A 21,183-nucleotide genomic window follows, 5' to 3' on the forward strand; every position below is an offset into this window, starting at 1 on the left:
AGTTCCCATGTTTCTGCTGCCAATGTCATTCCAAATGTCAAAAGCTTTAAGTTTGGAAGGTGCCATGGGAAGAAAATTGCTAATCTGTTAGTCCTGTCTCTCTCGTTACTGCCTTATTAACCTCCTTCACAATTTGCAATGATATAGGGATCTGTATTACCAAATCCATTCGCTCCTCTATACAATTTTAATTTTAAAAAAGTGACTTCTTAAAATTTTTCTTGTCCCACACTTGCTTTGATTTGCATTTACCAATTAGGTCCAGTTTTCAAGTTTACTAACATGACATTGTAGTTTCCTGCTGTCCTCCTCAGTAATGACAATAGATCTTGATTTGGGGTTGTGGCAAATTTGGAAACTTCATTTTGATTGCAAAATTGAAGTGAAGAACATTGATATTTTTCAACTATTTAAGAGTGGAATACTTCGGATTTTCTTTAATTTATTGAATCATACAATACTGAAGAGCCCACTTAGTCTACCAATTCTGTAGTGCCAGAAGTATACTACTACAACACAAGTCCTACACTCTAGTGCTAGGCCCAAAGCCTTGAACTTTATGATGCTTAAACTGTTCATCCTAGTGCTTTTTTTTTAAAAATGGTTGGCTGTTTCAGTTGTTGTGTCAGGCAGTGTAATCCAACTTGCCCAATACCCTCTAGGTGAAAATGTTTTTCCTCTAATACCCTCTTCCTGCCAGTCACTCTTAAATGACACCCACTTGTTATTGACTCTTCAACTAAGGAGAACATTTGCTTTCTGTTCACTCTGTCCATGTCCCTCGTAATCTTATGCCCTTTTTCAGGTTCCCCTCTCGATGTTCTCTGCTCAAAAAAAACATAATACAAACTTATCTAGCCTCTCTTCATAACTGAAATGGTCAATACTAAGCAACATCTCGTTTGGTGAGCCTCCTTTGCACCTCCTGCAGTGCAATCGCATCGCCCTCGTAGGCTGGTGACCAGAACTGCACACTGTATTCTGGCTGTGGCATAACCAAATTCCAGTAGAGCTCCAATATAACTTCCTTATTCTTTTAATCTATGCCTCAACTGATTAAAAGCAAGTATTCCATATGCCACCTTTAACTAACTTATTAACCTACCCTGTCACCTTCAGGGATCTGTGGATAAGATCCCTCTGTTCCTCTTAGCTTTCTAGGGACTTGCCATCCATTTGTGTACTCTCTATTTTGTTCCTCCTTCCCAAATGCATTTGACATAAATGAAAATGGCTCAGTTTGTGTTATAGCATCTGGTTTTGAAAACTTTGGGAGAAGTGGGTAACGGACCATTTGAATCAGACAAAAACAAATTCTTGTGTGAAAAGGTGAATGCTCCACAGGCCAAATTAGACATTGCACAAAGATGTAAATGGACAGTTCAGCGAATAAAATTCAAATAATGGCATTTTGAATATAGAAGTAGGTTGACTGGCATTATGAACTTTTCATTAGCTTATAAATGCTATAATACCAATATTTTATTGGACAATAAACTGAGTGGCTGTTGGTAACTGTACTCCATATTAGTTGTTTACACTTCTGACAATAGACTGTGTAATAACCTTGGCAACAGCTGGTAACGTTTCTCTTAGGAATAGCTGACAGTAAATGAGTGCTTATTACTATGACAGATAATGCTAATCACACCTGGTTAATAATAGATCCTGCAGTAACTGCAAACCCCAATCTCAACAATAACTTTCGTTAATAAATTTCACATTGAAGGAATGGAAGCCCTTTCTGCCCTTCTATAGCTAATGAAATCATTTTAAAATGTAGCCACTTCAAAAAGTATGTGGCAATTCCCTTAATCACCTGTAACATATCAGATTTGTTTTTAGTTATGCTATTTGGCAATAAGTATCACAGTAAAACAAACATCCTGTTTAGTCTTGAATTTTTCATCTGTAAGACACTGTCTCTGACAATACAGCAACTGGTTTGCTGGATTGGTAAACTGGATTATGGATCAAGTCTCTGAACGGGACCTGCATTTTGACTCTGAGGCAAGATAGACATAATATAGAACTTGCAATATAAAAATAGGTTTATTCCAAGTGGTCGGTAGTGTTGTGTGCTCTCCAATGAGCAGTAATCCCAATTCCGTGATCCTGTCCTCTTTCTTGTATTGTTTTACCACTGCTTTCCTATAACCACTTAGCTTATCTACAGCTCAATATTGACACTGCTTGCCCGAATCTCATTTTTAAATATAAACCTCGAGTAATTCCTGGTTGCTACCCTGAGTCAACTGCTTGAAAGTAGATATGTGGACTTGAGGAGATTCCCACATCTTTACTGAATAGCCCACTGACATTATATTTCCCAGACTCTGTCTTAAAGAGAGTGCAGAAGGGCATATGAGGTTTAGAAGACAGCTTTACTAATGACAATCCCATCTTGGGTGATCAAGGATATTCTGCTTACAGTAGTCTAAGAGGTGATTCTGTTTGAATGTGATGACACATCACTGGTTTTCTGTTCTTGCAGTGTGCTGATGTTTTATGACCATGTGGAGCTGTCATTCACTGATGTAGACAACCCGTTGGAGGCATTCAAAGATTCAAAGAAGGGAGCTGTTTACCTGCTGCCATACCAAGTAAGTTGCATTGCACCTTCTAAATGTATGAGATGATGATCAGTGCCAGTGCTCGCGCTTTGTCCTACATGACAAAAAGCCAGTGTTTTTAAATCGGGTACACCACTGACAGTCACCATCTACCAGTGTACAACTTGAAGTACAAAATGTATTTGGATTTAGAGGTAGCCTAGATTTAATAGCATCCAAGTCTCTGATTTGAAACTGGCCACATATCAGGACAAAGTGCTAAATTCAGCGACACATCTCTATCCATCAGTACTGTATCCATGTTACATGATAGAGCCAGTGTTCACTAGTTGCTACTCCATTGCTTTTGTGATCACCAGTCAGGGTGAACCTATCATCATGTAGTAACAATGCCAGAGCTGTACAGATTCACCTGAATGAATTTTTGTTTTTCATACCCCTGCTGCACTGCTTTCCTGTTTCTGTGCTTTCCAGGTTGTATTTGTGGCAAAAGATAACAGAGAGGCACTGAAATCCTTCACAATGCCATTTTACCTGATGAAGGGCTGTGAGATCAAACAGCCAGTGCTTGGAGCAAATTACATCAAAGGAATCATCAAAGCTGAGCCAAATGGTATGTGGGGGGGAAAAGAATATTCCAGCTGTGGTCCTGTGTAAATATTATGAAAAACTTCTCAAATACTCCAACTCCTTTTTACCTGCTTCAGTTAGAGGCAGGAATGAGTGATGAGATTGGAGATAGTTATTGTACTGCCATCTCACTGGATATTCTGCACATAGCACAGTGGTCTTGCTAGAGTTGGAACAGGGCTAACATGCTGTACTGTTACTGGAACCAGCAGTGGATTAACATAGATAATGGGAACTGCAGATGCTGGAGATTCTAAGATAATAAAATGTGAGGCTGGATGAACACAGCAGGCCGAGCAGCATCTCAGGAGCACAAAAGCTGACGTACTCTACTTGCCCTATATCTTGCATTGAGTTACTGTACACGATGGGGGTTTTCACTAAATCTAGTACTAGTTAATACTGCTTATCACTGATTCTTGCATTGGTTTAGAACGCTGTCCACTCACTGGACATAATTGTATTTCCTTCAAGACTGGATTGTCAGCCTGCTTTCTATTATGTAAAGGCAATAGAGGGTTCAGCAGAGATGGTGTGAGGGAGAGCTGGATATCATTTTAACGTTAGCTATTACTGAGAAAAGACATTTTGTTGAAGCTTCTTCATCTTGCACTTATCAGGACATTTCACAAGAATACCACCCTAAAGGGAAACCATTTTTACTACATGAGGAAAAACTGCTGATTTAGTTGGTAAGTGGACTGTAATTGGTAGAAGTGTTAGCTTGGAAAATGCAACAATTAGGTGATAGACTTGGCAGTTAATTACCAAGCTTTGCTTAAAGTTTAAACCAAATGTGTTGCACCTAATTTCTCAAGCATTGCCCTGAGAAAGGAACCAGTGAATTGTTGATAATGGGAACTGCAGATGCTGGAGAATCCAAGATAATAAAATGTGAGGCTGGATGAACACAGCAGGCCCAGCAGCATCTCAGGAGCACAAAAGCTGACGTTTCGGGCCTAGACCCTTCATCAGAGAGGGGGATGGGGTGAGGGTTGTAGAATAAATAGGGAGAGAGGGGGAGGCGGACTGGAGATGGAGAGAAAAGAAGATAGGTAGAGAGGAGAGTATAGGTGGGGAGGTAGGGAGGGGATAGGTCAGTCCAGGGAAGACGGACAGGTCAAGGAGGTGGGATGAGGTTAGTAGGTAGGAGATGGAGGTGCGGCTTGGGGTGGCACCTGAAAATCAGTTTAGGATTGCGAGCCTGACTGACAATGTGGCACAGATGTCTGAGTTGGAAGCTACATACTAACACAGGGCTTTGTTCATTGTCCTGATGAGTACAAGATGAAAAGTTAGTTTTGTTGGAGAGAGATTTTTTCTCAGTTCTGAACTGTACCAAATGTCATAATATTCATGTAGAATTTGAGCATCTGTCGAAGGATGTTTCCAAGGTAGAGTATGTAGGTAAAGAAGAGAAAATTAGGTAATTGATTACATTAAAGGTAATATGCAAGGATGAGAAGCCATTGCAGACTGTGCCTTGATGGCTAGATAAATAAAAACACAACAGTTTTTGGCAGTTTTACTTGGCTGCATTGGGAGGGAGAAATGCGAAGGAGGATGGTGCAAGTTGTAAAGAGGCCGAAAGACGAAGAGGGATCAGTACCATGGATGTAGGATGACTCTGATATGGCAGGAAATAAATCTGGTTGAAGACTGTTAATTAGCTTGTAAATCCTTGGAGACTAGTATGAAGCAATGGAAGGAAATCTGTTCTCTAAAATAATGAATAACTACTCCACAATGTTAGTCCAGACGGGACAATAGGAGTGTTTGAAGCGTTTATTTTAGATAAACCCGAGTAAGTTAGCCAGCAGTGCTTCTGGCCAGATAGTGCTGATGGAGTCCAGTCATTTGGACAGGAGAGAAGGAATTAAGGGTGTGGGTTGACTGGGAATGAAAGATTTGGGGGAGAGAATGGGTGGCTGTGGGACAGGTTTTGGTTGAGGGCTATGGTCAGATGATCCTTGAAATAATGCTGTCAGTTTTGTTTGCTAAATTTTATTTCCATTGGTGTGGGATGAAAATAAATGTTTGTGCGTTGGTCTTGGAATTGGAGAAGCTTTGAAGAATGTCTGTTTTTTTCCACTGCATTCTGGTCCTCATTCTATTCCACAGGAGGATGGGAAGGTTCTGCAGCATTTAAGCTTTCTTTCACCAGTGGAGGTACCATTGAATTTGGACAGCAGATGTTACATACAGCATCACAAGGTGAGGTTCAGTTCAGTCTTTCCTGACTCCACAGTCCTGGTCCCACTTGCTTTCCTTTTTATACTTTTTTGTTTTTCTTCCAGTTATCTAGTTGTGAGAGCAGTCAGTCCAGATGTCTGAGACAAAGGAGTGGGACAGGCAGTTGGGATAATGCAGGTCGCGCTTCACAGTGGCAGAGATGCCATCTTTCAGATGAAACGTTAAACAGAGGCCCTGTCTGCTTCCTAGGTGGTGGTAAAGGGATGCTATGGCACTATTTTTAAGCAGAGCAGACTGTAATATTTTTGTTCTCCTTAGCAATCTTTATCACTCAACCAGCATCACTAAAAGGATCATCAAATTATTTATTTTGTAGGAGTTTTATTGTGGATTGGCTACAGTGTTTCCCACTTTATTACTGATTTACAGTTCATTGACTGAAGTATATTGAGGTATTCCTGGGGTTTTGAGCATTGCTGTGGAAATGCTCTTGAGATGAGCAAGGTTGCATTATCATATGGAATTGCTTGGTTAATGGCATCTGGGGACTTCAAAGGCAATGATTTGTCCAAAGAAACTGATCTTATTGCTTTTGGTTTGTGGTTACTGACGGACTGGAACTCTTGTGCTACTCTAATACCCCAACCATTATGTGTTGTGAGATGAGGGCAAGAATGTTTTGGGTAACATGGTCCCATTTAGCCTGTTGAGCAATAGGTCTGAGACTGACTGCATGTCTGGCAACAATAATGTGGCCAGTTGCCTTTTGGCATTTGGTCATGCCTATTGTTGCCTAATCAAAATGAAATATGAAGTTTTTTTTCCTCTTTTGATGCAGGTACAGGGCTGACACTGTTTAATATTGTTTAGTAATGTAGACAAGTGTCTCACTGTGTGTAATACTGAGTATTGGTGGGCACAGATCTGTTGCTGTTACTCACAGAAGGAGTGGTCATATTAATAGGAGCTGTGCCATTTCATTATCTTGAGTTGGCGAGGGTAGCTGTGGGGCCTGAACAGGTTCTCTGACATGGCATGTTTGTTCAGTCACCCAACATTTAGGTTTAGAGTCAACCTTAAATCGAATTGAGACCTTGTTTACTAAGCACTCCATCTCTTGTTATTCTCCTTCAGCCTCTAGGGGTGAAATCCCAGCTGGTGCATTTGGCTACACCTATATGCCAAACAGTGCGTGTGGAACTACAGTACCTGTGGGAGTCCCAGCATATGATGCACCAAATTCTGCAATCTTTGCCTACCCTCCCCCACTTCCAGGTGAGTTCACATTCCCATGTTGGGAAGAACACTGATTATCCACCAGTTACTGGCGATGGTAGACACTCCATGTTAGTGTCTCTTTCCTTCCTTCTATGCTTCATAACTTGTTGGGGTTAAAAAGAAGCTGCTCAGTAGTGAATGAAATGGAACAGTTTACATTTAGATATAGCAGATTTTGTGATATCTATCTTTCAAGCTTTTCAACTAACTATTGGACACCTAACTTGTATGCTTTTCAGATAAGGTCGCAAGATATGTCACATCTTTCAAAGCCTTGACTTTTCTGTGCCTGAATATTTTAAAAACAAGCTGCTTACATAAGTGTGAAGCTGGATGAACGCAGCAGGCCAAGCAGCACCTCAGGAGCACAAAAGCTGACGTTTCGGGCCTAGACCCTTCATCAGAGATGCTGCTTGGCCTGCTGTGTTCATCCAGCTTCACACTTTGTTATCTTGGATTCTCCAGCATCTGCAGTTCCCATTATCACTGCTTACATAAGTGCTCCTGGTTGCCTCGTACAGTAAATATTTCCCTGAAAAAAAAGTTTGTGATCAACTTTTATTCTTCAACTCTTTTTTTGAGGAGTTTTTTTGGAAAGATTAGCTTTCTAAATATGTCTCCTACATTGTACTAGTAATGGTTCCCTCTACCTGTTTTTAGACTAGCTGCTAAAAGTGTCATTTTAATTGCTTATGGATGACATTCTTACTGGCACTTGCTTCTTTGTGTAAGCATTTTCTCATGAAATATACACAGTCATCTTGGAGCACACATTTAGGCCAAGCAACCCCTTGTGGCAACTCTCTGCCAGGCCATTTAGCATTAAAAGATAGAAGGTAATTGGATTAATCCTTACCTCCTAAGCTGTTTAACAGCAGCCATCTCCCCACACCACCCCCCCCCCCCCCCCGCCACACCCCGCCACACCCCGCCACACCCCCAACCAAGCCAGCGGGCCTGAGGCTAAACACTGTTTTCTGCCTCAACTGCACTTAGAACATAGAACATCGAACATGACAGCACAGTACAGGCCCTTCGGCCCTCAATGTTGTGCCGACCTGTCATACCGATCTCAAGCCCATCTAACCTACACTATTCCATGTACGTCCATATGCTTGTCCAATGATGACTTAAATGTACTTAAAGTTGGCGAATCTACTACCGTTGCACGCAAAGCGTTCCATTCCCTTACTACTCTCCGAGTAAAGAAACTACCTCTGACATCTGTCCTATATCTTTCACCCCTCAATTTAAAGCTATGCCCCCTCGTGCTCGCCGTCACCATCCTAGGAAAAAGGCTCTCCCTATCTAACCCTCTGAATATTTTATATGTCTCAATTAAGTCACCTCTCAACCTTCTTCTCTCTAACGAAAACAGCCTCAAGTCCCTCAGCCTTTCCTCCTAAGACCTTCCCTCCATACCAGGCAACATCCTAGTAAATCTCCTCTGCACCCTTTCCAAAGCTTCCACATCCTTCTTATAATGTGGTGACCAGAACTGTATGCAATACTCCATGTGCAGCCGCACCAGAGTTTTGTACAGCTGCAGCATGACCTCTTGGTTCCAGAACTCAATCCTTGTATTAATAAAAGCTAAAACATGCTTATGCCTTCTTAACAGCCCTGTCAACCTGGGTGGAAACTTTCAAGGATCTGTGTACGTGGACACCGAGATCTCTCTGCTCATCTACACTACCAAGAATCTTACCATTAGTCTCGTACTTTGCATTCTGGTTACTCCTACCAAAGTGCATCACCTCACACTTGTCTGCATTAAACGCCATTTGTCACCTCTCAGCCCAGCTCTGCAGCTTATCTATGTCTCTCTGCAACCTACAGCATCCTTGGTCACTATCCACAACTCCACCGACCTTAGTGTCATCTGCAAATTTACTAACTCATCCTTCTACACCCTCATCCAGGTCATTTATAAAAATGACAAACAGCAGTGGACCCAACACCGACCCTTGCGGTACACCACTAGTAACTGGTCTCCAGGATGAACATTTCCCATCAACCACCACCCTCTGTCTTTCAGCAAGCCAATTTCCGAGCCAAACTGCTATATCTCCCACAATCCCATTCCTCCGCATTTTGTACAATAGCCTACTGTGGGGAACTTTATCGAACACCTTGCTGAAATCCATATACACCACATCAACCGGTTTACTCTCATCTACCTGTTTGGTCACCTTCTCAAAGAACTCAATAAGGTTTGTGAGGCATGACCTTCCCTTCACAAAACTGTGCTGACTATCCCTAATTTAATTTGTTCTTTTCTAGATGATTATAAATCCTATCTCTTATAACCTTTTCCAACACTTTACCAACAACTGAGGTAAGGCTCACTACTGTATAATTACCAGGGTTGTCTCTACTCCCCTTCTTGAACAGGGGAACCACATTTGCTATCCTCCAGTTGTCTGGCACTATTCCTGTAGACAATGACAAGTTAAAGATCAATGCCAAAGGCTTGGCAATCTCCTCCCTGGCTTCCCAGAGGATCCTAGGATAAATCCCATCTGGCCCAGGGGACTTATCTATCTTCACCCTCTGTAGGATTTCTAATACCTCTTCCTTGTGAACCTCAATTCCACCTAGTCTAGTAGCCTGTATCTCAGTATTCTCCCCGACAACAGTGTCGTTTTCTAGAGTGAATACTGTTGAAAAATATTCATTCAGTGCTTCCCCTATTTCCTCTGACTCCACACACAACTTCCCACTACTATCCTTGATTGGCCCTAATCTTACTTTCGTCATTCTTTTATTCCTTAAATACCTATAGAAAGCCTTATGGTTTACCCTGATCCTCTCCGCCAACAACTTCTCATGTCTCCTCCTGGCTCTTCTGAGCTCTCTCTTTAGGTCTTTCCTGGCTACCTCGTAGCCCTCAAGCGCCCTAACTGAGCCTTCACATCTCATCCTAACATAAGCCTCCTTCTTCCTCTTGACCAGAGATTCCACTTCCCTCGTAAACCACGGCTCCCGCGCTCTACAACTTCCACCCTGCCTGACAGGTACATACTTATCTAGGACACACAGGAGCTTTTCCTTGAATAAGCTCCACATTTCCAATGTGCCCATCCCCTGCAGTTTCCTTCCCCATCCTATGCTCCCTAAATCTTGCCTAATCTCATCGTAATTGCCTTTCCCCCAGCTATAAATGCACAGTTGCTCCCCACAATTTAATTTACTTGCCTGTACACATTGGCACAGATTCCTAACCATGATTATTAGTGATCTCCCCTTCTACCAATTCAGACAAGCCTGATTTTGAGACACAGATAGTAGGAACTGCGAATGCTGGAAAACAGGCTGAAAATCTTGTCTTGAAGGAAATACAATTTATGTCCAGTGAGTGGACAGCACCCTGCAGCCCAAGGGCATCAATGAGGACTTCACAAGCTTCAAAATCTTCCCTCCCACGACCACATGCCAAAAGCAGCCCAGCTCATCCCCGCCTCCCTAACCATTCCTCCCACCTCAAGCCCCACCCCCATCTCCTACCCACTAACCTCATCCCACCTCTTTGACCTGTCTGTTTCCTCTCACCCTATCTTCTCCTTTATCCATCTTCTTCTATCTGCCTCCCCTGTCTCCCTACTTATTTCAGAATCCCCATCTCCTCTGCCATTTCTGAAGAAGGGTCCCCACCCAAAATATCAAGCTTTCCTGCTCCTCTGCTGCTTGGTCTGCTCTGTTCATCCAGCTTCACACCGTGTTATCTAAGCCTGATTTTTGACCTCTCCAGTCATAGTTTCATAGCCTACCAGCACTTGGTACATATGGTTGTCCTTGTGGTAAAATATGCATGATATTGAAAATTAGTCACCAGTGATTCTTTCCCCCATTTGCACTCTTCTTCCTCATAAAGTTTCACAGGAGCTGGATTTTCCTCTGAAGTAGTCATTCTTCAAAGTGCTTAATTGTCAAACATCATTATGGCTGGGGGATATCACTGCTAATCCTGATCGTGTCCTTGTTCAGTCTTTATGTATATACACAGTCTGTCAAGAACCCGTGGTCAGGCATAATAGTCTCTAGCCTCCTGTGACATGGAGGCCAATTAGTGAGTTTTGAGAAGATTTGGAGCTCCGGTTGAGGTTCTCGATGTAAGTTTGCTCACTGAGTTGGAAACGAACCTTCCAGCTCAGTGAGCAAACTTACATCTATGGGGGCCAATTCTTTTCATTTCTTCCCCACTGTGATCAGCACTGAAGTTTGTGCATATCTTTGCCAAATTATTTACCTGCTGCTATTATTTTCATAGCTGGATTTTACCCTGGACCACCTCCCACAGAAGGTACAATGAACTATATGGCACCTCCTCCTTACCCAGGTCCTATGACTCTTCCAGGAGGTGATGCACTTCTGTCACGGACGCAGGATTGTAAGTAAGCCCTTCTGAGGCCAATCATACTTTAACGTGAATTTTCTGACTTTTTAGCTTTGAAGGTATCCCTGAGAACTGACTGAACATGCCTTGTTGTCCAGCATTCTTGGGGCATATAGGAGTCATTTGGTTGGATGAGGGATGCCAAACAAATTTGTATTTTTTGTTAAACCTCTCCTTGTTCTGTGAGCTGAAGTCCGACTTCAACCTTGTCTGATACTGGAAGTGCCTTCATCATAGTATCCCTAAATTGTGGAAACGGGCCCTTCGGCCGAATAAGTCCATATTGACTGAGACCACCCAGACCCATTCCCCAAAAATCCAACTAACCTACCCATCCCTGAACACCATGGATAATTTAGCATGGCTGATCCACCTACCCTGCTAATCTTCGGACTGTGGGAGGAAACCCATGTAGACATGGGGAGAATGTGCAAACTCTACACACAGTCGCCTGAGAGTGGAATTGAACCCAGGTCCCTGGTGCTGTGAGGCAGCAGTGCTAACCACTGAGCTACCGTGCTGACCCCTTTTGGATGATTCATTAAATTGGATGATGATCATGGAATGGTTAGAGGAGCAGTAGAGTTATTTATGTTCTGGCCAATATTTACCCCTTTACTGACAGCACTAAAACAAATTCTGGTTGCTGTCTTATTGATGTTGTGAGACCTTGCTGTTTGTAAATTGGAAGCAATACACTAGCCTGTCTAACCTCGCTATTTTACTAACCGTGAAACAGTGTCAGCACTTTACTGTTGGAGATATCAAATGACCCAGACTCTAATTAGTCTGTTCTGAGTCATTTCTAAAAGCTCAGCAAGGCTGAATGTAAAGCAAGTAATATCATGCATCATGTAACATCACACATTAAATCCTTCAACAAATGATGGAATGCACAGATTACATTTCACAGTCAAAGGGTTAAAAGGGTTTTGGGGGGAAAAACATCCTCACCCAGAGGATGGTGGTGGTCTGGAATGCACTGGTGGGGGAGGTGGGAAACCCCAACCTTTAAAAAGTACTTGGGCGAGCATGTGAAGTTTCATTACTCCATAGTTATGAATGTTAGATAAATAATATCTTTTTGGCAGCAAAACGTGATGGGCTGAAGGGCCTCTTGTACTGTATGATTCTAACTTTAGTCAATGAAGCACTCCTTCTGAGTGTGATCATTGTAATGTTGGAAATGCTGCAACGAATTTTCGGAGAAAACCTCCTCGATCGGGCTATGTATTTGAGTAATTTGTTTTAATGATGTTGGTTGAGAGATAAATATTGGTTTAAGATGTTCAGAAAAAGCTCCTCCTTCTTATTCGAAATAGTGATATGGGATCATTTAGATGCCAGCCAGACATTACCTGTGCTGAGTCTCTCCCAAAAGACTGCACTTCGAACAGTGCAGCGCTTGCATAATACTGCAATGGACAGCATTCTTGATCATATATTCTGGGCTCTGTACTGGAATTTGAACTTGATTTTTCTGACCTGCAGAAGTGGGTGTGATACCCACTCAGCAGGGTAACACCTCCTGTACAAAGCAGAAAATCCCATGTGTGATATGTTAGAACATAGAACATTGGACAATACAGTGCAGAACAGGCCCTTCGGCCCTCGATGTTGCGCTGACCTGTGAACTAATCTAAGCCCTTTTCCCGACACTATCCCATTATCATCCATATGCTTATCCAAGGACTGTTTAAATGCCCCTAATGTGGCTGAGTTAACTACATTGGCAGGCAAGGGATTCCATGCCCTTACCACTGAGTAAAGAATCTGCCTCTGACATCTGTCTTAAATCTATCACCCCTCAATTTGCAGCTGTGCCCCCTCGTACAAGCCAACGTCGTCATCCTCAGAAAAAGACTCTCACTGTCCACCCTATCTAACCCTCTGATCATCTTGTATGTCTCTATTAAATCCCCTCTTAGCCTTCCTCTCTCCAATGAGAACAGACCCAAGTCCCTCAGCCTTTCCTCATAAGACCTTCGCTCCAGACCAGGCAACATCCTGGTAAATCTCCTCTGCACCCTTTCCAATGCTTCCACATCCTTCTTGTAATGGGGCGACCAGAATTGTACGCAATATTCCAAATGAGGCCGCACCAGCGTTTTGTACAGTTGCAGCATGACGTCACAGCTCTGGAACTCAATCCCTCTACCAATAAAACCTAACACGCCATATGCCTTCTGAACAGCACTGTCAACCTGGGTGGCAACTTTCAGGGATCTATGTACATGGACACCAAGATCCCTCTGCACATTCACACTACCAAGAATCTTTCCATTGACCCAGTATTCTGCCTTCCTATTATTCTTCCCAAAGTGAATCGCCTCACATTTATCCGTATTCAATTCCATTTGCAACCTTTCAGCCTAATTCTGCAGCTTATCCGAGTCTCCCTGCAACCTCCAACGTTCTTCCACACTGTCCACCACTCCACCGACTTTAGTGTCCTCTGCAAACTTACTAACCCATCCACCTATGCCTGTGGCCAAGTCATTTATAAAAATGACAAACAGCAGTGGTCCCAAAACAGATCCTTGAGGCACACCACTTGTAACTGGGCTCTAGGCTGAATATTTTCCATCAACCACCACTCACTGCTGCCTTACAGAAAACCAGTTTCTAATCCACACTGCTAAATCTTCCTCAATCCTGTGCCTCTGCATTTTCTCCAATAGCCTACCATGTGGAACCTTATCAAAGGCTTTACTGAAGTCCATGTACACCACGTCAACTGCCTGACCCTCATCCACGTGCTTGGTCACCTTCTCAGAAAACTCAAGAGGTTTATGAGACACGATCTGCCCTTGACGAATCCATGCTGACTATCTCCAATCAAATTGTTGCTTGCTAGATGATTATAAATCCTATCTCTTATAATTGTATCCAAAACTTTTCCTACAACAGACGTAAGGCTCACAGGTCTATAATTACCTGGGTCATCCCTACTGCCCTTCTTGAACAAGGGCACAACATTTGCAATCCTCCAGTCCTAAACCTGTAGACAATGACGACTCAAAGATCAAGGCCAAAGGCTCCACCATCTTCTCCCCTAGCTTCCCAGAGAATCCTCGGAAAAATCCCATCTGGCCCAGGGGATTTATCTACCTTCACACCTTCTAGAATTGATAACACCTCCTTCTCACTGACCTCAATCCTTTCAATTCTAATAGCCTGTAACTCAGTCATCTCCTCTATAATATTCTCCTCCTTTTCCTGAGTGAAAACATGAGAAATATTCATTTCGGACCTCTCCAATCTCCACAGGGTCCACACACAACTTCTCACTTCTGTCTTTGACTGGCCTTATTCCTACCCTAGTCATCCTCTTATTCCTCACATACCTATAGAAAGCTTTAGGGTTCTCCTTTATTCTACCTGCTAATGTCTGCATAAGTTCTACCTAACACTGGTATCTCATTCAGACAGAACTGCGGTAGAGAGAAGATTCACTAAATCCTTCCAGCATGCCTGATGGCAGTGATAAGATTTGGGACTTTCCTAGTCAGCCATCAGAGCGCACCAGTTCAATGGAAATTCATGACTGCTGATACCATTTAGGAAGATGGAGCAGAGATTTGTTGGGCTGCACTATTTTATCGCATTGCATTAGAGGTTTGTTCCACTGGTACGTGCATGGTAAACTCCTCCTCTTTCTTTGCAGGTGAAGTAGGGCCTGCCAACAAGTCTGAAAATACTCTGAGCAGTCAGTCAGCACCTCATAGTGTGCCTATGGTAAGGACAAGGAAGAAGAAATGTCTGTTTTTTTTTAAATATATAGTTTGAGATGTTGCTAATCTTTTCACTTTGTGTAGTTTTGTCCACGTGGAAATGATGGAGTTCAGTCATTGTCAGAATTTGTGTGCTCAGCGCACATAGACCATGGGGTTCAATACGGAGTAAAGTAACTTCTATATTGTCCCCATCGAATAATCCCAGGATAATTGAAGCAAAGGATCAGATACAACATCAGTATTTATACAACACCATTAGCTTTAAAGTGCTTTTGGAATGCATATTTACAGGCATATTAGATTCAAAATGAATACTGAACTGAACCACAAAGTGGAAACCAAAAGAACAGTGGATGCTGTCAGTCAGGAACAAAAACAAAGTTGCTGGAATAGCTCAGCAGGTCTGGCAGCATCTGTGGAGGAGAAAACAGAGTTAATGTTTCGGGTCCAGTGACCTTTCCTCAGTTCTGCTGAGCTTTTCCAGCATCTTTTTCCACAAGATGTTGGGTAGAGAAGACTGAAGGGATTATGGAGGTGCTTGACGACCAGAAGTGAAGCAGCGCATTATCTCTGAAAGTTGTAGAAGAAGAGAGGCTATGATAAGATTTAAAATGAATGATGATTTTAAAATGAAGTACTGAAGGAAGGAGCTAGTGTAGGTTACTATGTATGAAATTTGGTAAGTAAAGATACAGTCAGTAGGATTGGGGCTGAACTGAGATTTGTGGAAGTTGGGGAGTTGGTGAAGAACGCAGTGGAATAGCTGAGTCTGGAGCTTGTAAAAGATGGGGAGTTTGGCATGAAACCAGCTGAGATGGAACTGTAGCAGGCATACTGAATGCGTTTGTGTTTGTGGGCAGATTTGCATTTGAGTGTTCATCTAGGGTGAACTAATAAAATTTCTTTTACATTAATGCATCACGCACTATCAAAAAGATAGGAGAAGGCCATTCAACGATTTGATTAGCAATTCAGTTTGATCATGAGTGCAGTGTAGATTGTTTATTTACCCACCTTGGTTCAGTGACAGTTTTTGTTTGTCAGACAGGGATATTTATCAATCTTCACTGTGACATCAGTTGGCACCACCCCCAACCCTGCTCGTCTGGATTCTGGGTGAGACTGTTCCAGATTCCTCCTCCTCCTCCTCCTAAGTTTAAAAAGTGTTCCAGACATTGCCCTTGAACAGCCTAGCTTCTGTTGTAATATATGGCCACCAAAGAAGAAAAACAGATTTGCATTTGTATAACGCCTTTCATGATCTCTGGCATGCCCCTTATGCTTCACACCCCAAGAAATCCTTTTGAAGTGTAATCTCTCAGGAAATTTGGCAGTACATTTTCTGCACAACAAAATACCATAAATATTATAAATAACTGGATAATCTGTTTGTGATTTTGGTTAACCAAGACAGAAAATCCCCACTCCTTTGGAATAGTGTTTTGTGATCTTTTTATATATACCTGTGATAACAGACAGGGTCATAGTTTAATATCCCATCCTAAATAAGACCCTTCCAACAAAGTGGCAGACCATCAGTATTGTGCTATGTCTTTTGCTTCAGTTATGACCTCCAGTGTCTAGCATGGGTTTTGATTCCAAGACTCCTGATATAGAAACAAGTGTTGCAGCTGAGTTAACATTGAGAGCAAGTTGTTTAAGGCAATGAGATTTGGTTGCTATCAATAGGTGAACTTTTTTCTTCCTGTTTAGAGATGTGAGCATTCCTGGCAAGACCAGTGTTGGTTCATTCCTAAGTGCCCTTGAAACGGAGGTGAGCTGTCATCTTGGACCTCTGTGGGTACACCCATCGTGCTGTTTGCAAGGGCTTTCTAGTATATTCACCTATGACAATGAAGGAACAGCAAAATAGTCAGTATGTTGTGTGGCTTGGAATGAAACCTGCATTTGGTTGTGCTCCTGTATCTGGTGTAAAGGGTAAGAGGGCATCAATCAGTAAATGCTGTTGAGAAGTGGACGTGAGCCTCCATTTTCAGTGTCAACGGTCCATGATGTGAAGGCACACTGTGTTAAGCGAGGAGTTGCAGGATATCAATCCAGCAAAAATGAAGGAATGGTAATTATAGCCTGGCTTTTCATCTTGAAGGCTGTTCTAATGTGATTAGGGAACACTTTGCAGCCTCCTTGCCTTGGCTGAAAATGCTGTCAAAGACAGTCTTTGGACGTTGGTTTGAGCTGCAGTCTGCCCAGCCAACCTAGGAAAGAGATTGGAGGCAGCTGCAAGGAATGCTTGATGCCTAGTGGGAAGTTTATAAAATACCTGCCTCGGTGCTTTTAAGGCTTTGTTCCATTTGTAATGGAAACAGTAATCCCGTGACCCCACCACCCCCTATACATTTACTATGCCATGCTATTCCTATTAGTATGCATCACCCTGTATAGAACCAATTTGCCCTGTAGATAATAGGATATTTTCAAAGCTTTCAAAAAATCCAACTAGCGCCTACTTTTATTACATTAAAATCCTTTAACCAGAGGGTACTAACTCGATCATTTACATCATCAACAGCAGAAACTGTAAGCACTTGATATCTCTACCTCTTAATCTTGTGTAAGTGGACACTTGCAGTTGACAGCAGAGATCAGAGACTGTGCTGTCAATCAAACAATGTCTTCCCTGGAACCCAGGTAATTTTCCATGCTAATGGAATTCTGTGAGCCATCCACCTTGGTAATTCGTGTGGTTCGCCATTGCCATTAACTCCAGATCAGAGCAAGGAGGCAGGCTACAAGTTTACCCCAACTAGAATAGAAATCAAACCTGCATTGTTGGTTTGGAATAACAATATGATAGCTGGTGAAAGGAAACCTGAAGACTTATCTGATTCCATTGTGTAGCCAGTGGGACAAGAATTTGGAGAGAAGGCCACAACTGGTGATACTGTTTTCAGCTGGTGAAAGGCTAAGTGATTTCAAAGGTTTCTGACTTGAACTTGAAGGGCTGTTGCAGTGTTCCTTTTGTCATAGAGGCCCAGTGCTCCTTTGTAATAACTGTATGTGAGCACCTGGCCAACAAGGAAACCTAAAGTTGCATTTTTCAGGATCATCAGCCTGGAGTTCTTCTGACATACTTTAATTCTCCCATTTAAGTCTGTCCGAGGGGTGAATCTTCGCTGCTATCCATCTCCAAGCTCTGACCCAATTACTATGCTATCACCCTTACCTGATGAAAAGAGCAGGTTAAAGTTGGGTGAGACTTGGTAAGTGACTGGCCTTGCTTTAACTGCTGCTTCAACCTGTTACAATGCCAGTACAGTTTATACCAAACCTGAAGGGGAGGGGATGCATGGTGGGTGAATTATAGTTGAACTGATGTTTGCTCTACTATCATCATCTTTTTGAAACTTTTGTTTCTTTGTGTTTGTTGCTGATTTCCCATCCTCTGTCCTCCCAAACAGGACCAACCCCCTCCATACACACCGTGTGCTGAAAACCAAGGGCAGCAGTGTGACCAGCTTGGGAACACAGTTCGCCAGCCCCTTGGTGACTGGAGCCAGCAACCACAGCATGCATGTCGCTTCCATACTGCTCCTGACTCCTCTCAATAACTGGTGAATTGAAGATCTGCGTATTTTTCTGCTGAAGAAAGCGACACTGATTCTCAGCATCTCAACTTTGGAGGTGCTACAGCCGACTGACATGCATCTGTATCAGCAAACAACGTTTCCTTGGGCAATGGAAGCCAAGTAAAGTGAATGGCAGCAGGCAGCAAATCTACTTAAGGAACTGCAGAATATTATTTTTTTTCTTCAGAATGGATCAATATTTTATTTGCGGTCTCCTGAGTTTCATCGCACCTGCATGGACAGACGTCACTGACTCCCTACCTTCATTCTGTCTATCTGTACTCTAATGGACTATTTGTTAATTAGGAAACAAATTTGCTTGGGATACTTAGAAGCTCAGTAAGAACTGGTCCAGTTATTGTTGTCTCCAAGTCACTTATTACCTGTTCATTGATGACTTGAGCACATTGTGGGAAAGCCCAAATTTAAAAACTTCTTTCATGGGATGTATGTACCACTGGCAAGAACAGCATTTGTCACCCTACCTTAATTGACCTAAGTGAAGTGAGTATTGGACCACTTCAGAGGACCATTAAAAGTCAACCATGTTACTGAGTCTGAAGTTGCATACAGGTCAGACCAAGTAAGCTTGGCAGATTGCCTACCCTAAAGCGCAGTAGTGAAATAGATTGGTCCTTATGTCAGTTGATCGTTTCTTGGTTACCATAATGGAGACTAGTTATCAATTCTAGATGTATTAATTGAATTTGCATTTGTCAGTGGCCATACTGGAATTTGGATATCCCTAAAGCATGCTAGTTTTTGGATTACTCATCCAGTAACACTAGCAAAATGTCACCATCTTTCCATTGATATTTAGTGCTTTCAAGACCCATTGAATTGCCATAGCAAAAACTGACTTAACCTTTGCATTTACATTTGACTTTACACAGCCAATGAGAGGTTTGAAGTTCTGTTAGTTTAGGAAATTGAGCTGCCAATTTGTGCACAAAAAGACTGCCCAGATAATCTGTTCTAATGAGATTAATTGAACTTTAAATATTGGCCAGTTCATCCAGAACTCCCTGCTAATTTTTTTTTTGATGCTGTGGAGTCTCTTACATCTGCACAAAGGAGCCAACAGGACTTTAGCGGATTATGGATAAGAAGTTAGTGATGTAGGGACTGTGAAGTCCTGCCCATCCACACTAGATAAGAGGGCAGTGGCTTTGTGTTAATTCTCATCTTGTAGCATTATGTGCAGCAGATCCTCTGCTTGCCCTGGATCCACAAGGACTATTGCGCTGATATGGAATATCCCGCAACATCGCGTATAAATGATGAAGCTTTATGCTTTTACCTTCCAACTATTGCTGTTGGGGTGGTGTATAGATGCAAGAGTGTGATTAGATTTGTTTTCAATTGTATTGATCTGGAATACACTCTCCTGAAAGGCCACTGGAAGCAGGTTCAAAAGAAAAATTCAAATACAATGGAATAAAAACTTGAAGGGGAAATCAGGTGTAGAGCTAGTGATAAAGAACAGGGAGTGAGTTGAGTTGAATTGTTCCTTCATAGGTATCATGGGCTGAATGGTCTCTTTCAGTACTGTGAGTCAATGCTGGAACTTGAGTTACTGCACTATGCCTTTTACTCAATGCTGATCTGTAAACGGGTCTCCACAGTCACCCTGTAAATGGATTTTGAATTTTAGTCATTCAGATTCTTCCTGTGAATGATTCTTTAATGGCTTAAATTATGATACATTGCTGATGCTCAGCTCAACAGAACAGTGCCAAATCCCAGAACTCTGGAGGTTTTATTGCTAGAAACTGTGGCAGCAAGTGCATCTCCCGATGTAAATATGGCCCAAGAACGTCATGCTCAATAAGGCCCAGTTTTTAGGTCTGCTAATCAATGAACTAGGAAACCTGAAAAGTTTCTGTCCCAGCATTGAATTGGACCACAATTATTATAGTTGAACCCATGTGACTTAGCTTGAAGATTGTTAATTAGGCCCTAGGTCTCTGTGTAAAACACAACATTTTGTGTTTGATTCCACAAATCGTTATAAGCTGTTGTGATTCACATGCAAGCATGTTCACTTCCTTTGTATTCATGTATTTCAAAACCCTCACCAACACCCATGTTATTAGTGATCTATATACCAGCAAGGATGAGCTGGTTTAGCACTTGTTTACCACAGCGAGGGACAGATAAAATGAGGCATCTCTTCTATCCTTACATGGAAGACCTGTTCATTCAGATTTAAGATATTAAGGGATTCACATTCTGGTCTAGCAGTTATAGGCACCAGCTTGTCATCTTGCTGCATGCACAATGCATCCCTGCCTCTGATGGATAGTTTCTGATATAGCAGGCCAATGACTTGTTGAATTGCACAGTATAAATTTATGACAAGATATTCTAGGTTGCAATAAAGTATATAAGTGCAATGAAGTGAAATGTCTGTTATCTCTAGAGGCTGCATTGAATCTGGCTTCACTGCCTGAAAAGGATGAACTCCCTAGGGTGTGTCTCACTCCATCATAACTGCAGCAGATTTACAGGTGGATTAAGGTCCAAGCTCCAGCTTCAGTTAACATATTATCACATTATGTTTCTTCAGATTTTCACTCCGATCACTTTGGATAAAATAACAGCACAACATATTCCACTATTTCTCTCTAACCAAGGCCCCAGGCCTGGTATAGTTTTTGTTCGAAATGTTATTCTTTGATTATTTAGTGTACATGACTCAGACAATGTCTCTTCCAAGTTCCAAGGAAGGTTACAGTCTGCTGTACAGGTAGAGGAAGTATGAGCAGGAGTAGACTATTCAACCTGTT

The 21,183-nt window shown here is 42.2% G+C and overlaps 1 protein-coding gene across 3 annotated transcripts in view; it reads left to right on the forward strand.

The window, feature by feature from the left end:
- The window catches only part of LOC125463773 (WW domain-binding protein 2-like), a 35,339-nt gene extending 14,552 nt beyond the window's left edge, over positions 1–20,787 (forward strand). For all 3 annotated transcript variants that reach the window (XM_048555445.2, XM_048555447.2, XM_048555446.2), the window contains 7 exons: positions 2,495–2,603; positions 3,048–3,186; positions 5,325–5,417; positions 6,531–6,671; positions 10,945–11,064; positions 14,738–14,808; positions 18,227–20,787. In XM_048555445.2, coding sequence (XP_048411402.2) covers positions 2,495–2,603; positions 3,048–3,186; positions 5,325–5,417; positions 6,531–6,671; positions 10,945–11,064; positions 14,738–14,808; positions 18,227–18,376 — 823 coding nt within the window. In that variant the 3' untranslated portion in view covers positions 18,377–20,787. The remainder of the gene's footprint in view (positions 1–2,494; positions 2,604–3,047; positions 3,187–5,324; positions 5,418–6,530; positions 6,672–10,944; positions 11,065–14,737; positions 14,809–18,226) is intronic.
- Positions 20,788–21,183: the final 396 nt, after the last annotated feature.

The sequence above is a fragment of the Stegostoma tigrinum genome, chromosome 22 (assembly GCF_030684315.1).
Source record: "Stegostoma tigrinum isolate sSteTig4 chromosome 22, sSteTig4.hap1, whole genome shotgun sequence".
In the NCBI taxonomy this organism is placed as follows: Eukaryota; Metazoa; Chordata; class Chondrichthyes; order Orectolobiformes; family Stegostomatidae; genus Stegostoma; species Stegostoma tigrinum.